Below are 19,290 nucleotides of genomic sequence, written 5' to 3'. Positions count from 1 at the left end.
GGCATTTGGATCTGGCGAAAAAGCCCATGAGAACATTTCAGGCATGGAAAGCCAAGACACTGTGGCAAAAAATGATCTACATGAAAGATCTCTGTGAGTGAGATCTTGGTGGAAAGAAGGGGACATCAAAGAAGGAGGTACCTTTCTTTAAAGGGAGGAGAGAACTTCCACTTTGATTATGGCCCTGTCTAAATAATGTTGGAGTTTGTGGACTCAAGAGGCTTCCATAGCCTTGGCAGCTCATGACAAGAGCCTCCGGTGATCACTGATGTCATAAATAAGAGTGTCAGTTGTTAAATCAACAATAGCAGCCACTGTGCACTTGCTCCCCATGTGGGATCTCTGTCCTTAATAAGTTGTACTATGAGAATCAAGGGTAAAACTAGTCTTCAAACAGTACTTTATACTTTGTGTGTCTGTGTGGGTGCAAACTGTTGAAATCTTAGTATAGAGTAGGTCTTCTGTATATAAAGATAATTAAAAATGAACCTTAATGAAGAATGGGATGGGAGAGGGAGTAGGAGGTGGGATGGGAGTGCGGGTATGGGGGGAAAAACTACTATAATCCAAAAGCTGTAGCTATGAAATTTATATTTATTAAATAAAAGCTTTCTAAAAAAAATCCCTCCCTGCCCTAGGTAGAATCTAAAGATATTGTTAGTGGCATTTCATGCTAGGTGGGTTATTGAATAGGGCCTTAGTTAAAGATGCTAGAAGGCCTGGTCAAGTTTCAGTAACAGATTGCCCTGCCTGAAGATTGTTTTCCTGGAGCAAACAGAAAGGTGTCCCAAAGAGTTCCTCTCCCTTCCCCCAAACAGGGAGCTTAGTTAGAATTTCCTGATATACTAGCATCTGAAGGAGAGAGGGTTAGTATCGGAGTGGCCCGCGACCTTCCTTGATTGCCGCAGAGATTGTGACCATGCTAAAGGCCTGGTGGCAGTGAGAAGGGAGCTGGTGGGCTATTGGATTCTGGCTGAACCCTGCAGCATTAGAATTCCTGCCACACGGCGGCACTGTTGGAAAGCAAAAGTGGTAGGAAACATGGGTGGTCAAGGCTGCCCAGGAATCGGCTTCCAGGGTTCAGCATAGGAGCAAACAGAGAAAAAGAAATTCACTGAGGTTCTGAAACAGATGAGCGGTGTAAGGCAACAGGAGGTAGTTCTTACAGTTAAAGTGGAAGCGGAGCCCAGAGAGACTCCATTGAGGCATTGACACAAGGCCCCAGAAGTTGCCTATGGCCTCTTGTGTTTGGGGGTGGGCCCATGAAGGGCCTGGAGAGCTAATTCTTGTACACATGATGCAAGGTGCAGAGTGGAGGGGCGGCAGCTCTCCCCTCCCAGCTCTCATCCGCCAGATGAACTGGATCGGCCACTGGTGGGTGCCCGAGTCCTCCCCAGGAAGGGGAGCATCACTGTTTCACTCTGAGAGGATACGAGGGACCCTGGCAGCAAGGTCTGGCTCCAGGTCAAAGGGCTGGCAGGTTGGCTGGGGTTCCTGAAGTGGATAGGGACTCAGAGAGGATGTCATCTGGACAAACCACTCACACCCACAGGAGGGCGCTAAGACTTAACAGCGGGGACTGAATTCCCTCCAAATGGAAGAGCAGCAGCCAGGTGGGGCTGGGGCTGGGAGTTAAGCAGGCCAGACACAAGAAATCACTGTCCTGAATTTTTTAAGGACACAGTGAACACTGCACAAGCACAGAATGAGTGTATGAAAGTATAAGGTGAGCAAATACTCACTTAGTTCTTGCTGCTGTAACTGCTTCGCTTGCACAGCACCTTAAAGGAGGTTCTATCTCTAATACCTACAAATCTGGAGGCTCCTGTGATTAAGCTCAGAGCCATGAGGTTATAGTGGAACCACCACTCAAAATAGCAGTCCTGAACTTGACTCACGTCTCTCCTGGTCCACGTGAACTCACGTTAACTGTTACATGACTCTGTGTTCTCTCCTATTCTCTGGCATCCTGAAACTTCTGGGAGCATCTCATCTCCCTTAGCCAGATGACACCTCTCTCTCTCTCTCTCTCTCTCTTGCATCCATCCACCTGGCTCCCTGTTCCGGCACCCCTGAGTTACATGCGTCAGCTGCCACAGACTCTCAGAGCAGTGTGGTGGCTCCCCCTGGTCCCGCCTCCTTCCTTCCTCTTGTCTTGGAAGACTTTCTGGTTCTGAGTCTGTGGGCTAACATTTGCATCACAGAAAACCAAAAATCTTTCTGACGTGGTCTATCTGAAGTCTACAGTAGGACAGGGGCTGGGGGAGGAGAGGAATAGGATGTTCTTAGTTAATGATTAGTGTTTCTTAAATAATAAAGAAGAAACAAGCTTCCAATGCCTTCTTACCAATCTACTCACCCACTCGGCGGCGGGAGCATCTCCCCTGATGGTGGAACACACCCCTGGAGGAACATGTTTGTCTGCATTTGCAGATTTCCTCCTACACCTGGCCTACTCTGTGTGGCTGAAGAGCTCATCACTTTCTCTGGTCTGAGGGCCTCGCTGCTCTCCATTCCTGCTGAGTCTCCTCCTCCAGGGTCTGCATTACCAGACTTTACAGATAAGTGATCAGTTCTGTTCTGTTCTTTGGCTCTTTATTGAAGATATTAGTGTAGTGTTTTGTTTGTTTGTTTGTTTGTTTTTGCTTAACAGTCCTGGTCTAATTGTAGCCCTATTCACTTTTTCTAACATTTTTTTTTTTTAAGATTATCTATTTGAAAGGTAGAGTTACACACACACACACACACACAGAGAGAGAGAGAGAGAGAGAGAGAGAGAGAGAGAGAAACTTTCATCTGCTAGTTCCCTCCCTAAATGGCCACCATGTCAGGAACCTGGAACTCCATCCTGATCTCCAAAGTGACTGGCAGGGTCCAAGCACTTGGACTGTCCTCCGCTGCTTTCCCAGGCACATTAGCAGGGAGCTGGATTGAAAATGGAGCAGCTGGGATTTGAACTTGTGCTTATATGGGATGCTGGCACTGCAGGCGGCACCTTAATCTGCTGTGCCACAACACTGGCCCCACACTTTTTCTTTTAGTGAATAATGCACATGTAGCCAATAAGTGGGAAATAGAGAAAACTCGAATTCTCTACTGTATGGCATAGACAGTGTCTCTGGGGAATGCATAGACTATAGACTGTATATCCTCTTTCAGAAGACATATAGTCATAACTATTTTCTCCTAAATATTATGATCCACATGCTGTAATCCTAAAAATCTCTTAATTACAACTGTATCTTATTGCTATTGGTGTAGATTCAGACTATAGTTAGGTGGAAACTTACCTCTGATACAGTCACCAATGAGCTGTAAATTGATTTCCAAATCACTAGCAGTTGGATCAAAGGCACAAATGTTCCTGACTAAATATCTGTTAACATACTGTGAACAAAGAAAAGTTATGGGATTGTCAGCAAGTAGAAATTATATAAATAAATAACGTTTATATAAAATTCAGAACAGGCAAAAACCAACCTTGTTAGAAATCAAGATCACGTCTTGGGGTGTGTGGGTAGGGAGCATGGCGGGGGGGGGGGAGGGGTCATGGGAAAGAGTATAAAGGAGGGCCTTGGGATGCTGCTAATGTTCTGTTTCTTGCCTAGGGGCTGCTTATATGGATGTGTTTACTGTGTGAAAACTCTTGCATCTGTACTTTTACGATTTGTTAAATTATGATTTGTATATAGGTTATTCTTCAGTTAAAAGAATGCTTTATAGGTGTGTGTTTGGCACAGTAGTGAAGAACCCACTTGGGACACTGACATCTCATACTAGAGTACCTGGGTTCAAGTCCTGACTCTGCTTCCAATTCCAGCTTCCTGCTTATGTGAGCCCCGGGAGGCAGCAGGTGATGGGTCAAGTAGTTGGATTGCCCATCTACGTGGGAGATCTAGATTGAATTCTAAGCTCCTTGCTTCAGCCTGGCTGAGCCCTAGATATTGTGGACATTTGGTTAAGTGAAGCAGCAGATGGAAGATCTCTGTCTCTCCGCCTTTCAGATAAAAGGAAAATAAATCAATAAATATTGCAAAAAGAGTATTTAAAAAAAAAGACTTACAAGCTTACACTTATCCCAGTTTTGAAAGTCACTTGAAAATTCCAACTCTGGATGGAAGAACAAGATAACCCCTTTTAGGATATCTTGCACTAGGTTTATGTTGGCTGCCAGTTCCCGGGTCTTGCTGTCTGGAAGGGGTTCTGTCTGTACTATAGTACTATGGTCATAGAGCAACAGAGACACAAAGCTCATGGAATCAAGTAGTTGCAGGCACTCCTGCAGCTCCTGAAGCATGATCCGGAAGAAGATGATTCCTGCCCGCTGGACTTCTCCCACGTCTTCAATCTCTAGAATGACAGAAAGACATCCCATGTTGGTGTTTTTTCTACAGTAGAAAGAAGACTATATCTTATGGTTTTAAACAATCTTAGTTTTTCCAGCTATGAGGGCAAAAGAGAGAAATAGAATTACATCTGGTATGTTTCACAGGAAGAGGCTTCGAGAAAAGGCAAAAACTTGAGTTTTAGAATGAGACTTTAGTGTGAGTACAAATCCTCCCCCCTTATTAGTTTCCTTTATCTCTGAATATTTTTTAAAAAGATTTATTTATTTATTTGAAAGACAGAGAGAGAAAGAGAGAGAGAGAGAGAGAGAGGTCTTCCATCTGCTGGTTCACTCCCCAATTGGTGGCAAGGGCTGGAGCTGTGCTGATCCAAAACCAGGAGCCAGGAGCTTCTTCTGGGTCTCCCACGTGGGTGCAGAGGCCCAGGGACTTGTACTGCTTTCCCAGGCCATAGCAGAGAGCTGGATCGGAAGAGAAGCAGCCAGTTCTCGAACCAGCGCACATATGGGATGTCAGCACTGCAGGTGGCAGCTTTACCCGCTTCGCCACAGCACTGGCCCATGTATCTCTGAATATTGTTTTCCTCTCTTGTGAGAGGGGGGTTAACTTCCACTTCCCTGGTGACCTATGGAAACTGAATGAGATGATGTATGCAGCCAGCGCTACAGTGCAGAGGATTAAGCCGTTGTCTGGTGCGGACATCCCATTTGGGTGCTGGTTCAAGTCCTGGTTGCTCCACTTCCAATAAGGCTCCCTGCTAACGTGCCTGGGAAAGCAGCAGAAGATGGCCCAAGTGCTTGGGCCCTGCACCTACGTGGGAGACCTCGAGGAAGTGCCTCTGCACCCACGTGGGAGACCTGGAGGAAGCTCCTGGCTCCTGTCTTCAGGCTGGCCCAGCCCTGGCCTTTGCAGCCATTTGGGTTTGTGAACCAGCAGATGGGGGAATCTCTTTCTCTCTCTCTCTCCCCCTCTCTCTCTCACCCTGACTTTGAAATAAATAAACAAATCTTTAAAAAAATTAAAAAATAAAAATGTTGTATGGGGGTGCAGTCAAATTCTGTAATGTATTTGACTGCCCTGATACTAACAAAAAAGTGCTAATCTTAGGCCTTTTCACAGAAAACAGGCAAAAGGCATGAATTTGCTTCTTTCTTCTTATCCCACTATACGTGATGGCTCCAATCTTTCTGCTTAATCCCACATCGTGTACTCTATCCTAGGTAGTCATAAGTTTTCATGCCTTCTTCTTCCTTCCTTCTGTTTAAGCTGCTCTTGTGCTAAGAGTAGTCTAGTGGATACAGAATCATAAGAACTAGGGTCTAGTCTTTGCCACCAGTTTGCTAGTGGACCTTGGATAACCCATGTTACTGTCATAAGTTCTGGCTTCTTTATCTGTAAAATGAGATATTCTGAGGAGCTAATGCTGTATAATATAGTGAAAAGAGCCCCTGGACCTGGATTCAAATCCAGTCTTCATCATTTGTTAGCTGTGTGATTTGGGACTAGTTGTTTACTTTCTCCAAACTTCATTTTCTTCACCTGTATTATGGGAAACCAGCCTTCACCTTATAGGACTAAACGAAGTAACATATTTAAAGTGCTTGACACATGGTAGAGTATTTAATAAATGCTAGTTCTATCGTGTTCTGATGAGTTCTAATTAAGAAAATATGACTCTCTGCCCGTGCTTTCATTTGCAGACCATATTCAGTAGCCCAAGGCTGCACAGGGAATTCCTTTCACACGGAAAGATATGTACATTGTAACAATTAGTTTAGAAAATGTATCCTTCATCTCACCGTCTGTGATTTCCCCCAAATCTATTAAACCCATGGGTCCACACTCACAATACCTAAGACACATTTTCTTTTTCTCTCTCCAGATAATTCGTCCAGTGTTTCATAGCAGGCAGCTTGGATCACCTTCATCATTTTCTGTAGATCTTTGTACTCCTGATATAATAACATCCTAGTCCGGCCAATGTTAAAATCGAGGACTCCCAGAGCCTCTCCCGTTCTCTCACGGAGTGGAACTACTATGTGGGTTTCTCCACAGACAGAGGCCAAAACAACTTGTGAACTGTCTGTGCACTTAAAGAGGAAATCTCTGAAATTCCAAGCACATGGTACAGGGATATTAAACATCCGCCTGTTCACACATTCCATCTAAATGTATTGACTCACTCTCTCATATCTACCTCGCTTCCCCCAGCATTGTTGCCATTTCGTCTGCGTGGAAAACTCCATCCCTGATTTCCCAGGGCTGAGGATGTTTCTCTCCTCACATCCCCTCAGCACTGAAGCCTTCCCTGGTCACCCGATCTAAGTAGAAAGTGTCCATGCCCCTCTCCATCCTGACGTTCCACCCCACTAGCTTTACTATACAGGAACTAGGATTCATCTGAAGGTATTTTTTAAAGAGGTAGAGAGAAGCGAGAGAGTGAGAGCAAGAGAGAGAGCAAGCGAGCACTTCCATTTGCCTGTTCACTCCCTAAATGCCCACAATGCCCAGGGCGGGGACAGGCTGAAGCCAGGAGTTGGGAACTCATTCCAGGTCTCCCACATGGGTGGCAGGAACCCAATCATTTGAGTGATTGCTTTTTGCCTCTCAGGATCTGTAGCAGGAAGCTGGAATCAGAAGCTGGAGCTGGGACTTGAACCTAGGTAGTTTGAAATGAAATGTAGGCATCTTAACTGCCTGTTCAGAAAGTGTTCATTCTTTTGCTTACTTCTTGTCCAGGATGTGCTGGTCGGGTGTTGGAAGGGGTGATGAGTGTCTTAGGGCAGATTTCCCAGAAGCAGGGCCTAACGCCAGGATACTCATGCAGGTGATTTATTGAGGGTGTGCTCTCTGGTGAAACCTATGAGGGACTGAGGGAAGCAGGATAGGGAAGGGGAGAAGCTAAGTAGAAGGTAATTCAGGTGAAGTCTAGCCTCAGCCGGATCACAGAAGAGAGAGGTAAATTGTTCCTCCCACTCTGAAGCAAGGGAGGTGTCGTTTGTATCCTAGCACCGGTCAGTCATTGTCTCTAAAAAGCTCTGGGTGTGTTGGGTGGTTTGGGGTGGAGGAGTGTTTATGTAACACTTGGGTACCTCCTGGTGAGGGGCTCCAATCATTTAAGGGAACTTCTCCAGAGAACAGTTTCAGCGTAAGGAGTGTTACCTGTAGCATCCTGCAAAAAGCATAGTGGGGATCTGGGCAGGGCGTCTGTAGCATCTGCTTCAGTGACAGAAATGAGCTTTCCATGGAAATGCAGTGGAGTGGCTGCTTCGTTCCCTAACAAGGCACAGACACATCTCTTTCCCTCTTCTCCCATCTACACTGATATTGACTTGCCATTCTTTTCAAGTATCTGTAAAATGCTGGCATTTTACATAGCCTCAAAAAGCACATTTTCAGTTCACAACATCAATCCTGGGATGCCAGGTAAGATTTTGCCTCCTTCTGCTGTTCCCACCCCTTGCAGCTGTGCAGCCATCACACTGTGTGTTTAGGACAACTATAGGAGCGACACATCATACTAAACTTCCTGAACATCATGGTAAAGCCCATTGGCCAACAGAGCTACTCCACAGGCACCTGCTTAAGTTACATGCAGGGTTACAAGGACTCCCATAAAACTGACCAGCACAAGGAATACATGGGTATAAAAGAGCTTGAGACTGAATGAACATTCTAGTATGAGGCCAAACTAAAATTGAATTAACATGTGGATTTAAATGTCAGATTGGTCTACTAGTCTGAAATAGGCGTACTATCTAATGACCTATTCTGACCCCTTAAGAAGCAGTTGGCCCCTTTTGCAACAGGTGTGTTCTCAGTTAAGATCAGGTTTGCATCAGCCCACACTTTAGGAGTGGTGCTTGCATTCCACAGGTGAGAGTCATTCAAGGTAATTTGCAACATCCTCTGTCTCCTCAACTTTTCCACTGCCTATCTTCTATTTTTTTTTTTATTTATTTATTTATTTATTTATTTATTTATTTATTTATTTTTACAGGCAGAGTGGACAGTGAGAGAGAGAGACAGAGAGAAAGGTCTTCCTTTGCCGTTGGTTCACCCTCCAATGGCCGCCGCGGCCGGAGCACTGCGCTGATCTGAAGCCAGGAGCCAGGTTCTTCTCCTGGTCTCCTATGCAGGTGCAGGGCTCAAGTACTTGGGCCATCCTCCACTGCACTCCCTGGCCACAGCAGGGAGCTGGTCTGGAAGAGGGGCAACCTGGACAGAATCCGGCGCCCCGACCAGGACTAGAACCCGGTGTGCCGGTGCCGCTAGGCGGAGGATTGGCTTATTGAGCTGTGGCGCCGGCCTGCCTATCTTCTTCAAATAAAAAAAAAAATATACATCCACAGGCTAACATTATCAGATCAGCTCAGATAAATGATATGGATCTATTATAATCATTGTGAGTTTTTGTTGAATTCCACGTTTAGAAGGCAATTATAGAAAATAAAAGCTATTATGCTTTAAAACATGCTATTTTAATATAAAATACCAGTGAAAACTATTTCAAAAGGACTTGGAAGAAAAAGTTTATTCACACATCCTAGAAAGACATTCTATAGGAATTTTTTTAAAGTCAATTTTTAAAAAAAGATTTATTTTATTTATTTGAAAGGCAGAATTAGAGAGAGAGAGAGAGAGAGAGAGAGAGAGAGAGAGATTCACAGAGATAGCTTCTACCTGCTGGTTCACTCCCCAGATGGCTGTAACGGCTGAGGCTGGGCCAGGCTGAAGACAGGACTTCTTCTGGGTCTCCCAGAAGGGTGCAGGGGCCCAAGCAATTGAGCCATCCTCTACTGATTTCCCAGGCACATTAGCAGGGATCTGGATGGGAAGTGGGGCAGCTGGGACTTGAACCAGTGCCTATATACAATGCTGGTGTCACAGGCGGTGGCTTATTCCATTATGCCACACCGCTGGCCCCAGAATTTTTCTTTCAAAGCCAATCAGAATAAAAGTCCAAGTGTACTAATAAGAGGCAGAAGCTGTGAATTCCAGATCTACTATCACACCAGGAGGATGTATTCTGGCCAAAAACAAAACAAAACAAAACAAAACAAAACAAAAACAAAAAACAAAACCAGACATGTCTCACACCTGAAGATGCATGACTTCCTGGAGATGGTAGGGGAATTTGTGTGGATTTCCGTTAGACCCAGCTGCCTTGTAACCATCATACTGCGTAAAACATAGTCTGAATCCTTGAAAAGAGGAAGAGATTTCATTAGTGGGGAGTAATTAGATCTCCTACTCTCATTCAAACTTTTGGAGACAGAAAAATATTTAAAAATTTAAAACTTTAGATGACCCCTAACTTCTTAAAAATTGTTTTTAGTATATTTGAAAGGGGTGGGAGTTTGTGGGAGAAAGAGTGATTTGCCATCCACCGGTTTTACTCCCCAGTTGCCTATAACAGCCAGGACTAGACCAGTTGAAGCCAAGAAACAGAGGTAGGAATTCCATCTGACTCTCCGGCAGGGACCCAAGAACTTGAGCCATCGTCTGCTGCCTCCCAGGTTGCATATAAATGGAAGCTGGTATCAGAAGCAGATCCCAAATCAAACCCAGGAGCTCCCATATAGGATGCAGGTGTCCCAAACAGCAGCTTAACCCACTGTGCTACAATGCCCACCCCTATCTTCCTCAATTCTAAGAGATTTTCAAACTGTAGGTCCTAGCCTACAAGTGGGTTGTCTAAATATTTTAATGAGCTTTGATCAGCATTTAGTTTTTGGTGGACAGACTAGTTTATTTATAAGAAAGCAATACTAGCATATTCTGTAAAATACACTAAACTGTAGGAGAGAGTCAATTAGGAGAAGTATTTTTATATCCCCTCCTTTAAAATAATTCTTAGAGTAAAAGGGAAACTGTGACAAGTGGATCCACAGTGACTGCATGCTGAATGCTGTCCAAAAGATAAAACTTTCTCTTGTATCCCTACTCCATATTCCCTCCCTCCCTCCCTCCCTTCCTCCCTCCCTCCCTCCCTTCCCTCCTTCCTTCCCTCCTTCCCTCCTTCCTTCCTTCCTATTTACTTATTTGAAAAAGCTGAGTTACAAAAAGGGAGGGAGGAGGAGAGAGCGAGCGCTTCCATCTGCTGGTTCACTCCCCAAATGGCTGCAACCTCTGGGACTGGGCCAGGCTGAAGCCAGGAACCTGGACCTCCACCCAGGTCTCCCACTAGGGTGGCAGGGGCCCAAGTACTTGGGCCATCCTCTGCTGCTTTCCCAGGTGCATTAACAGGGAACTGGATTGGAAGTGAGCCAAGGCTCCAACTGGTGCTGGTATTGTAGGCAGTGGCTTAACCGGCTGTGCCACGATGTCTGCCCCTCTATCCATTCTCATCATACGGAGAATCACAACATAAAAGTCAAGTGTAAAGAACCGAAGCAAATATTCAGCTAGAATTCATCACACTGTAGATAGGGGCCTTTTCTTCTAACAAGCTGGTGTGATGTAATTGTGTTCTTCCAAAGCAGCAGTCCCTCATCCCTTCCCGCATTGCCCCCATGATTCTGGCGGCTGTGGCCACTTCCTGTGAACTCCCTACCCTCAACAGGAGGACATATCTCAGGATGAGTCAAACAGAATTTTCTTTCCTAGGTTTTCCAAACCGGGACTTTTCACTGGATGCTTTTACTCCATGTTTGACCTGTCCATGGAGAAAGCCCATCTTTAGCTAGAAGGACAAAGCCAACATGCAGAAGGAAGGAAACCATGAGAAGTGGGAAGATAAAGAGCATGGGGGAGTCCTGAGGGTGTCCCATCCCAGCATCTGGTCATCCTGGAAGCCAGCCTGACTCCTGCCCCTTCTTCATTTGGGTCACATGTCAGTCAATATTCCCTTTTGCCTAAGACAGTTTGAAATGGATTCCTGTCACTCACAACCAAGGGTTTGAGTTAAGGTCATGGGAAATGTATCCCCAGTTAGCCTGATAGTTAACTAATATGGCTTAAATACATTAGCAGGACAGTAGCATGTATAAACACTGTTATGTTAAAGACGTCTAACACTGCCGAGCCCTGCCTACCTGGTTTGGGCTAGGCTCCACAAAGAGCGTGGTGATGGAGGTGATTCCGGACGTGATGCTGTAGAGCCAGCCGATGCCAGTGATCACTATATGCAGGATGTGCTCCCGGCTGTGGATGTAGTGATAGGCAGCGCTAAAGACATTGGCAACACCCTGGGGAAATGGAAAAGTCAAGTTTCCTTTATTTTTTAAGATAGCAAAAATAATTAGTAATATATTAATTGTATTATCTTTTTAATTAGTATAATCAAATTCCTACAGATTACACATCAGTTTTTATTTTTAAAGATTTTATCTATTTATTTGGAAGGCTGAGTTACAGAGAGGCAAAGACAGAGGCACATGCAGAGAGAGGTCTTCCATCTGCTGGTTCTCTCCCCAAATGGCTGCAACAGCCACAGCTGGGCTAATCCAAAGTCAGGAACCAGGAGCTTCCTCCAGAAGGTCTCCCACGTGAGTGCAGGGACCCAAGGGCTTGGGCCATCTTCTACTGCTTTCCCAGGCCATAGCAGAGAGCTGGATCGGAAGTGGAGCAGCCGGGACTCAAATTAGTGCTTATAATGGGATGCTGGGGCCGCAGGTGGCGGTTTTACCCACTACACCACAGTGCCAGACCCAGAAGATCTCTCTCTCTCTCTCTCTCTCTCTCTCTCTGTAATTCTGCCTTTCAAATAAATAAAATAAATCTTTTTTTAAATCAAAGGTACCAAGAGAGATCTACATACCTTTTTATGTTTTCTGAAAATTATCCAGTGAAATTTGTGATATGTGCTGTCAGAGAACAACATCATAAGAACAAGATACACTTTGAAATGAGGAAAAAAAGTTTAAAAACAAAGAACTAGTGCCAGCTTTGGGCACCTGGTTAGGAGCTGCCCTGAACTGATGCTGATATTAATGCCTGCATCCATACACGGCTCCCTTGATCAGATCACCAGTGTGGGACAACTTGGTTGCAAGGCCTGCAGCATGCTGGACTACACAACACTCCCATAGGCATGGTGAGACCCTGTTCCACAGCAAAGAGATGGGAAGTCCCTAAGAATCCATCTGTGATCTGTTGTCAAGAAACTCTAGGAGCCTCAGTTTCTTCAGAACTGTATGTATGCATTTTATTTCAGGATTCAAAATATCCAAGGATAACTCAGACATTTATCTCCAATGGATAATCAATATACAATTCATTTTGACATGCTCTCCAGCAAGACTACATATAGTTCACCTGATTAACTCCATATTCCTCCATCTTTCTTCCTCTTCCTCTTCTTCTTCTTCTTCTTCTTCTTGACAGGCAGAGTGGACAGTGTGAGAGAGAGACAGAGAGAAAGGTCTTCCTTTTGCCGTTGGTTTACCCTCCAATGGCTGCTGCAGCCAGCACGCTGCGGCTGGCGCACCACGCTGATCCGAAGGCAAGAGCCAGGTGCTTCTCCTGGTCTCCCATGGGGTGCAGGGCCCAAGCACTTGGGCCATCCTCCACTGCACTCCCGGGCCACAGCAGAGAGCTGGCCTGGAAGAGGGGCAACTGGGACAGAATCCGGCGCCCCGACCGGGACTAGAACCCGGTGTGCCAGCGCTGCAGGCAGAGGATTAGCCTAGTGAGCCGCAGTGCTGGCCATGTTTCTTCTTAATATCTTCACATCATTATTATTTCAGATGCAAATGAATCATCATTAAAAATATTTATTTTTATTTGAAAGATGGCGCAACAGAGAGAGAGAGAGAGGAGAGGGAGAGGGAGAGGAAGAGGGAGAGGGAGAAGGAGAGGGAGAGAGAGATCTTCAATCTGCTGGTTCACTCCCCAAATATCCATAATAACCAAGGCTGGAGCTGGGGCAGATCAAGGCCAGGAGCTAGGAATTCCACTGGACCCCACATACTTGAGCCATTATCTGCTGCCTCCCAGAGTGTGCTAATGCAGGAGCTAGATTGGGAGTAGAGGTGGGACTTCATCCCATACACTCTGATATGGCATGTAGGCTTTCCAAAGTGGCAGTTTAATCACAACACCTGCCCCATTGGTGAATATTATTAAAAATATGTGCAGAGAAAGAGATGATGCTACTTTCTGCAGCTACCCATCCAGTAAGTGGAAAGAAAAAATGAAAAATAATGATTAAAAAATCAGTAACAGGGGCTGGCACTGTGGCATAGCAGGTAAAAGCTACTGCCTGCAGTGCCAGCATCCCATATGGTCGCTGGTTTGAGTTCCAGCTGCTCCTCTTCCGATCCAGCTCTCTGATGTGGCCTGAGAGAGAAATAGAAGATGGCCCAAGTCCTGGGCACCTGCACCCATGTGGGCGATCCAGAAGAAGCTCCTGGCTCCTGGCTTCGGATCGGCACAGCTCCGGCCATTGTGGCCAATTGGGGGAGTGAACCAGCAGGTGGAAGACCGACATCTCTCTGCCTCTCTGCCTCTCCTCTCTCTGTGTAACTCTTTCAAATAAATAAATCTTTTTAAAAAATCAATGACATAAAGGACCAGAGGCTTATAGGAGCATAAATAAGGAGTAGTAAAGTCCTGACTTGCTGTCTGCCACAGTCTATTTAAAGGCTTTCATTCTTCATTCATTGTAATTTTTATCTATAAGATTAAATGAAAATGCTTGTAGAAACAGCATAGCCATTTAATAGTCTTAAAAGATACTGTATTTTTTGTGATCTAATTTGAAAACATGAACATTGATGAAATACTTGGGCTTTTTTCTTTATTCTTCAGCCTCAAAAATTGTACAGCTGTGGGGATGCGTATCATATTTAGCACCATTTGAGAAAAGAACTAAGGATTTCTGGGTACCACTGTTGATAAAACACAAATATGTCCCTTTTAAAAAATGTATTCCTACTTTGTAGATCTTAGTGGTCTAATCATCGGATTTCTGTTCTACAACATGAAATTCTATTCTTATGATTAATGCTAGGGGACACACATTAAAATCTCCCCAGAGAGGCATGGATATACTACTGAGGTGGTCAGTTTCTTCATAAGAAACGGGGAACCTCTCCAAAAACTGACATGGATAGAGGGAACAGGAGCAAGGATGATGCCATTGTCTGTATACAGGGCTTTACATTCCTCTGGTTTTCAGGTTTCACATTTCACAAAGTGAAGGAGAGGCTACCCTGCCATGGCTTGTACAGACTTCTGTGACTTACCTGATAGAATCTGATCTCATGAGGCAGGAAGATGTTTATTTCATGGGGATCTCTAAGTGTGTCAACAGCCAAGACCCCAAAGATCCTCATATATGCATCCTGAAGAGGCAAAGCCAGGAATGATCCACTATAATCCTCCTTATTGCGGGAATGGTTCCAGAAGAAGATGTTCCCGTGGTACTGAACTTGAGGGACGTGGATTGGCTTCCCTTCATCCACTACTGTAAAGCTGAGGAGAAGGACTATGAGACTGTGAGAGAAGCACAGTGGGACGCTTTAGATTAAACCATAAGGGAACTAGATCAATTCTTCATCCACAGTCACAGACATTATATGTCACAAAAGTGGGTGCAGATAAGACTACCAGTTCAGGGAATCTGACTTGAGAGAAACATTTAAAAAACAAGCCAAGCTATTAACAGAGAAACCATATATAAACAGGACTCAGGAGACAGAACTTCTAGAGCAGGCAGAATAATGAGCTGCTATTGTGAAGCAGTCTTTACACGGCTAGAGTGAGCTCCAGAAACGATGAAGCAAAATCATCCAGGAGTTGAAGACCAACACCTCCCACTCTTAAAAAGCCTTAGTGACTTGAGGCATTCCTCTCCCGAGTAGCTGGCTAGACTTTTGATGCTACCAGAAAGGAAGTTTGTTGTTTGTTTTTTAGAATGAAACCAACCTCTCCAAGAATTAATTACCTGATTCCCTTCATGTCCCGGTAGAGCACTTTGTTCAGAACAAATGGAGCATCATCTAAGGTGCAAGCCACGTTTCTCAGTGTAACACTCCCTCTGTGTGGCAGAAGTACATTTTCTTCTAAGAGGGAGATGTGTGCACTGATCTTCTTATTTCCATGGGCTTCAGCGTCCTATGGTAAAATGTTTCTGATCATCTATTTGCCAAACAGCCAACACACTTCCCCAATCTTGTTTTGTCTCATGAGATACTTTCCCCTCACCTGGCCCCTTTAGTTTCATTTTCCTGAATAAATGATGCAATTTTTAGCATTCATGGGCAATGGTGAAAAGGCTGACACCAAAGCTATCCCCCAAACCTAAGTTTTACTGAGTGGAATAGATTTCCTCTGTGCCAATGGGAAACAACAGCAAATTTTCAAGTCTATTCAAATTTAGAGGTTTAAAGCTTGGATCTTTTTGAACTCTAAGACATATTGTCTGGGCTTCAATTAAAAGTATCCTTTTAAGGGGCAGGCATTGTGGAGCAGTGTGTTAAACTGCCACTTGGGATGCCTGCATATCAAATTGAAGCATCTGGGAACAAGTCTTACCTCTGCTTCCGATATAGCTTCCTGCTAGTATGCACTCACTCTGAGGGGCAACAAATGATGGTTCAAATACTTGGGTTCCTGCACCCATGTGGAGATCTGGATAGAGTTCCAGGTTCCTGGCTTCAGCCTGGCCCAGGCCTAGCTTTTGGAGGCATTTGATGAATTTGCCAGCAAATTGAAGATCTCTCTCTCTCTCTCCCTCCCTCTCCCTCCTTATCTCTCTATCTCTCTATCTCATTCTGCCTTTCAAATAAATACAAAGAAACTAAATTAAAAAGTATTATTTGAGAGAGTTGGGGCAAGAAGATGCCTTCCTTTCACATATATCTCTTGATCAACTATGATGATGTAAATGTGGGGAAAATGCTTTTAAGAAATTCTTTCTGTTTAAAATATTTATGTATTTTAAAGGCAGGGAGAGAGAGAAAGAGAGAGAGAGAATCTTCTAACCACTGGTTCACTCCCTAAATGGCCACAACATCTGGGGCCCGGCCAGGCAGAAGCCAGAAGTCAGGAATTCCGTTTGAGTCAGAAGTACAGTAACTGGGGCTCAAACCAGCACTCCAATAGAAGATGCAAGCATCCCAAGAAGAGGCTTACCCCACTGTGCCACACATCTGTCTCATGAGTTCTTAACATAGTTTGGCTATTTGATCTGCATCATTTCAGGAAAGGATTTCTTGGAGCCAATAATGCAGACTTTCTACAACTGCTATTTCTACTTAAAATAACTGAAAATTCCATGTACCTAAAATTTTTAAATGTCATTAACAATATTATAAGGGGACTTAAAATGTCTGTGGATAAATGGAATTAGAAGATAGAAATAGGGGCCAGCGCCATGACGTAGTAGGTTAATCCTCCGCCTGCGGCACTGGCACCCAATATGGACGCCGGTTCTAGTCCTGGCTGCTCCTCTTCCAATCCAGCTTTCTGCTATGGCCTGGGAAAGCAGTAGAAGATGGCCCAAGTGCTTGGGCCCCTGCATCTGCATGGGAGACTGGGAAGAAGCTCCGGGCTCCTGGCTTTGGATCGGCGCAGCTCTGGCCGTTGCGGCCATTTGGGGAGTGAACCAACGGAAGGAAGACCTCTCTCTCTCTCTCTCTTCCTCTCACTGTCTGTAACTTTACCTCTCAAATAAATAAACAAAATATTTGAAAAACAGATAGAAATAAAAAAGATATTTATTTCTCAATATAAGCTCCAACAAGTTCAAGACATTTTGTAAGTGATGATACCAGTTGGTTTATCCCTAACTAACTGAGGGTCCTGGGAATTTAGCCATGTAAATGCAGTCCTTTTTACATCACCACTGTAAAGTGGGTGCCCTTTACAGACATTTTTAAGATTAGGAAACAAAAATAAATCAGAAGGAGCCAAATCAGGACTACATAGGTGGATGCCCAATGATTTCTTATTGAAACTCAAAAAACCTGCCTTTGCTTGGTGAGAGGAACGAGCAGGAGCACTGCTGTGGAGCACTCTTTAATGAAGATTTCTGGGGAATTCTCCTGCTAAAGCCTTGGCTAACTGTCTCAAACACTCTCCAGGCAAACAGATGCTATTGTTCCTTTGCCACCCATTGAGCAGAAAGCTTACTCCATTTTAATTTTTTGGTCAGAATTGTGTAAGCTGAACCAGGTGAGATGTCTATGGAGTTGGCTATTATATGTGATGTTAATTGTTGGTGCTCTTCAGTTAGGACATGGACATGGTCATTTTTTTCCTCACAAATCAATGGGGATGGCCTGTTGCTATAGGCTTCATCCTCAGCATCATCTCTCCTCTCTTCTTAAGACGACGTATCCATTTGCAAATTCCCAATTTCTCTGGGGAATTGTCCCCATCAACTTTTTGCAAGTCAGCAAAGATTTCACCATCCTCCGATCCAAGCTTCACTGTAAACTGGATGTTTGTTTTTGCTTCAGTTTTAACAGAATTCAAATTGCTCTGAAGGAGACTCTTTCCAAACAGATGTGTCAGCCTTCTTAGTGCCTCACACTAAATCCTGTTTAGCTATGTTAAACAACCAGCCTCAGTGTATTTTGGTATGAAAAGAACTTGAAATCCATGCATAGTTTTTTTCATAATATGAATTTTCCATGAACTTTTTGAAGACCCTCATCTATGTTAGCACATGTTGACTAGATGTATAAACTTGGAATGAGAGACACTTTCTTTGATATTTCTTTCCTCTTTGTATGTATTTGGATTTGCTTCTCATGACTTTATTTTTCTTCTGCCTTTATTCCTCCTTCCTATGAACAAGATCTATGGAGTAGGGAACAAATGTGTAGTAAGATTTCTCTTCGGGTACCATGGATCTCTGAAGCACGTTGAGGTGACATCTCTTTTTCTTCATAGTATCCTGTTTCTTTTTTTTTCGACAGGCAGAGTGGACAGTGAGAGAGAGAGACAGAGAGAAAGGTCTTCCTTTGCCGTTGGTTCACCCTCCAATGGCCACCGCACTGCGCTGATCCCAAGGCAGGAGCCAGGTGCTTCTCCTGGTCTCCCATGGGGTGCAGGGCCCAAGCACTCGGGCCATCCTCCACTGCACTCCCGGGCCACAGCAGAGAGCTGGCCTGGAAGGGGGCAACTGGGACAGAATCCGGCACCCCCCCCTCCCCGGGACTAGAACCCGGTGTGCCGGCGCTGCAAGGTGGAGGATTAGCCTAGTGAGCCGCAGCGCCGGCCCATAGTATCCTGTTTCTAATTGCACCATTTCTATATACACTAGAAAACTGGGTCATTCAGAAGGTAATCCTAATGAGCAAGAGTTGTTGTTTAGTTGAAGTGACTGGCACGGGTTCCTGGATAAGTGGAGTTTGTGATATTTGTAGAAGACAACTGTGCTGTCTCTGCCTCAGAGGAATAACAATCTGGGATTCTCTGAGAAGGTGGAAGATCGTGGGTAGTAGCCCCTCAGTGCCATGTGTCCTATGTAACAGGATTCTGCAATAGTCTCAGCTTCCTTCTAGGCAGTGTTGTAAAAATGTTGTGTGATACTGGATTCTACTTTATAACGAATTTACGATTTAAGTAGCCCATTTTAAAACTGACTCCCAAAACATCATTCAAGAGAAATGTGGCTTGAACTTCTTGCATATTTCCCTGACATTTTTATTATTAATATATTGTCTATTCTAGGCTTATTTGACTCTTAGCACAAATGAAATTAGGAATCCCAATACATCTTTTCTACTTTTTCTCTCTACTTCTATCTTGCCAACCAACATTCATTCTAGTTGTCTCTCTCCCAGGATCTGGGTCATTTGTAATGTATTGGAATGAATAAAACATCTATTGGGCTGGTGCCACGGCTTACTAGGGTAATCCTCTGCCTACGGCACTGGCACCCCTGGTTCTAGTCCCAGTTGGGGCGCCGGATTCTGTCCCAGTTGCTCCTCTTCCAGTCTAGCTCTCTTCTGTGGCCTGGGAAGGCAGTGGAGGATGGCCCAAGTGC

At 44.6% G+C, this 19,290-nt stretch overlaps 1 protein-coding gene across 5 annotated transcripts in view; it reads right to left on the bottom strand.

The window, feature by feature from the left end:
• EFCAB5 (EF-hand calcium binding domain 5) overlaps window positions 1-19,290 on the bottom strand; it is a 139,387-nt gene that overhangs the window by 10,966 nt on the left and 109,131 nt on the right. For 3 of the 5 annotated variants that reach the window (XM_070061150.1, XM_070061149.1, XM_051824581.2), the window contains 7 exons: window positions 15,238-15,407; window positions 14,537-14,786; window positions 11,384-11,536; window positions 9,447-9,550; window positions 6,199-6,452; window positions 4,064-4,350; window positions 3,291-3,387 (listed from right to left, as the gene is read on the bottom strand). In XM_070061150.1, the coding sequence (XP_069917251.1) occupies window positions 3,291-3,387; window positions 4,064-4,350; window positions 6,199-6,452; window positions 9,447-9,550; window positions 11,384-11,536; window positions 14,537-14,786; window positions 15,238-15,407 (1,315 nt within the window). Of the gene's footprint in view, window positions 1-3,290; window positions 3,388-4,063; window positions 4,351-6,198; window positions 6,453-9,446; window positions 9,551-11,383; window positions 11,537-14,536; window positions 14,787-15,237; window positions 15,408-19,290 lie in introns of those variants that run through there. The other 2 variants (XM_070061151.1, XM_070061152.1) reach the window with 2 other exon arrangements.

Source organism: Oryctolagus cuniculus, chromosome 17 (genome assembly GCF_964237555.1).
Source record: "Oryctolagus cuniculus chromosome 17, mOryCun1.1, whole genome shotgun sequence".
NCBI lineage: Eukaryota > Metazoa > Chordata > Mammalia > Lagomorpha > Leporidae > Oryctolagus > Oryctolagus cuniculus.
This window is presented reverse-complemented; position numbering and strand designations above follow the sequence as displayed.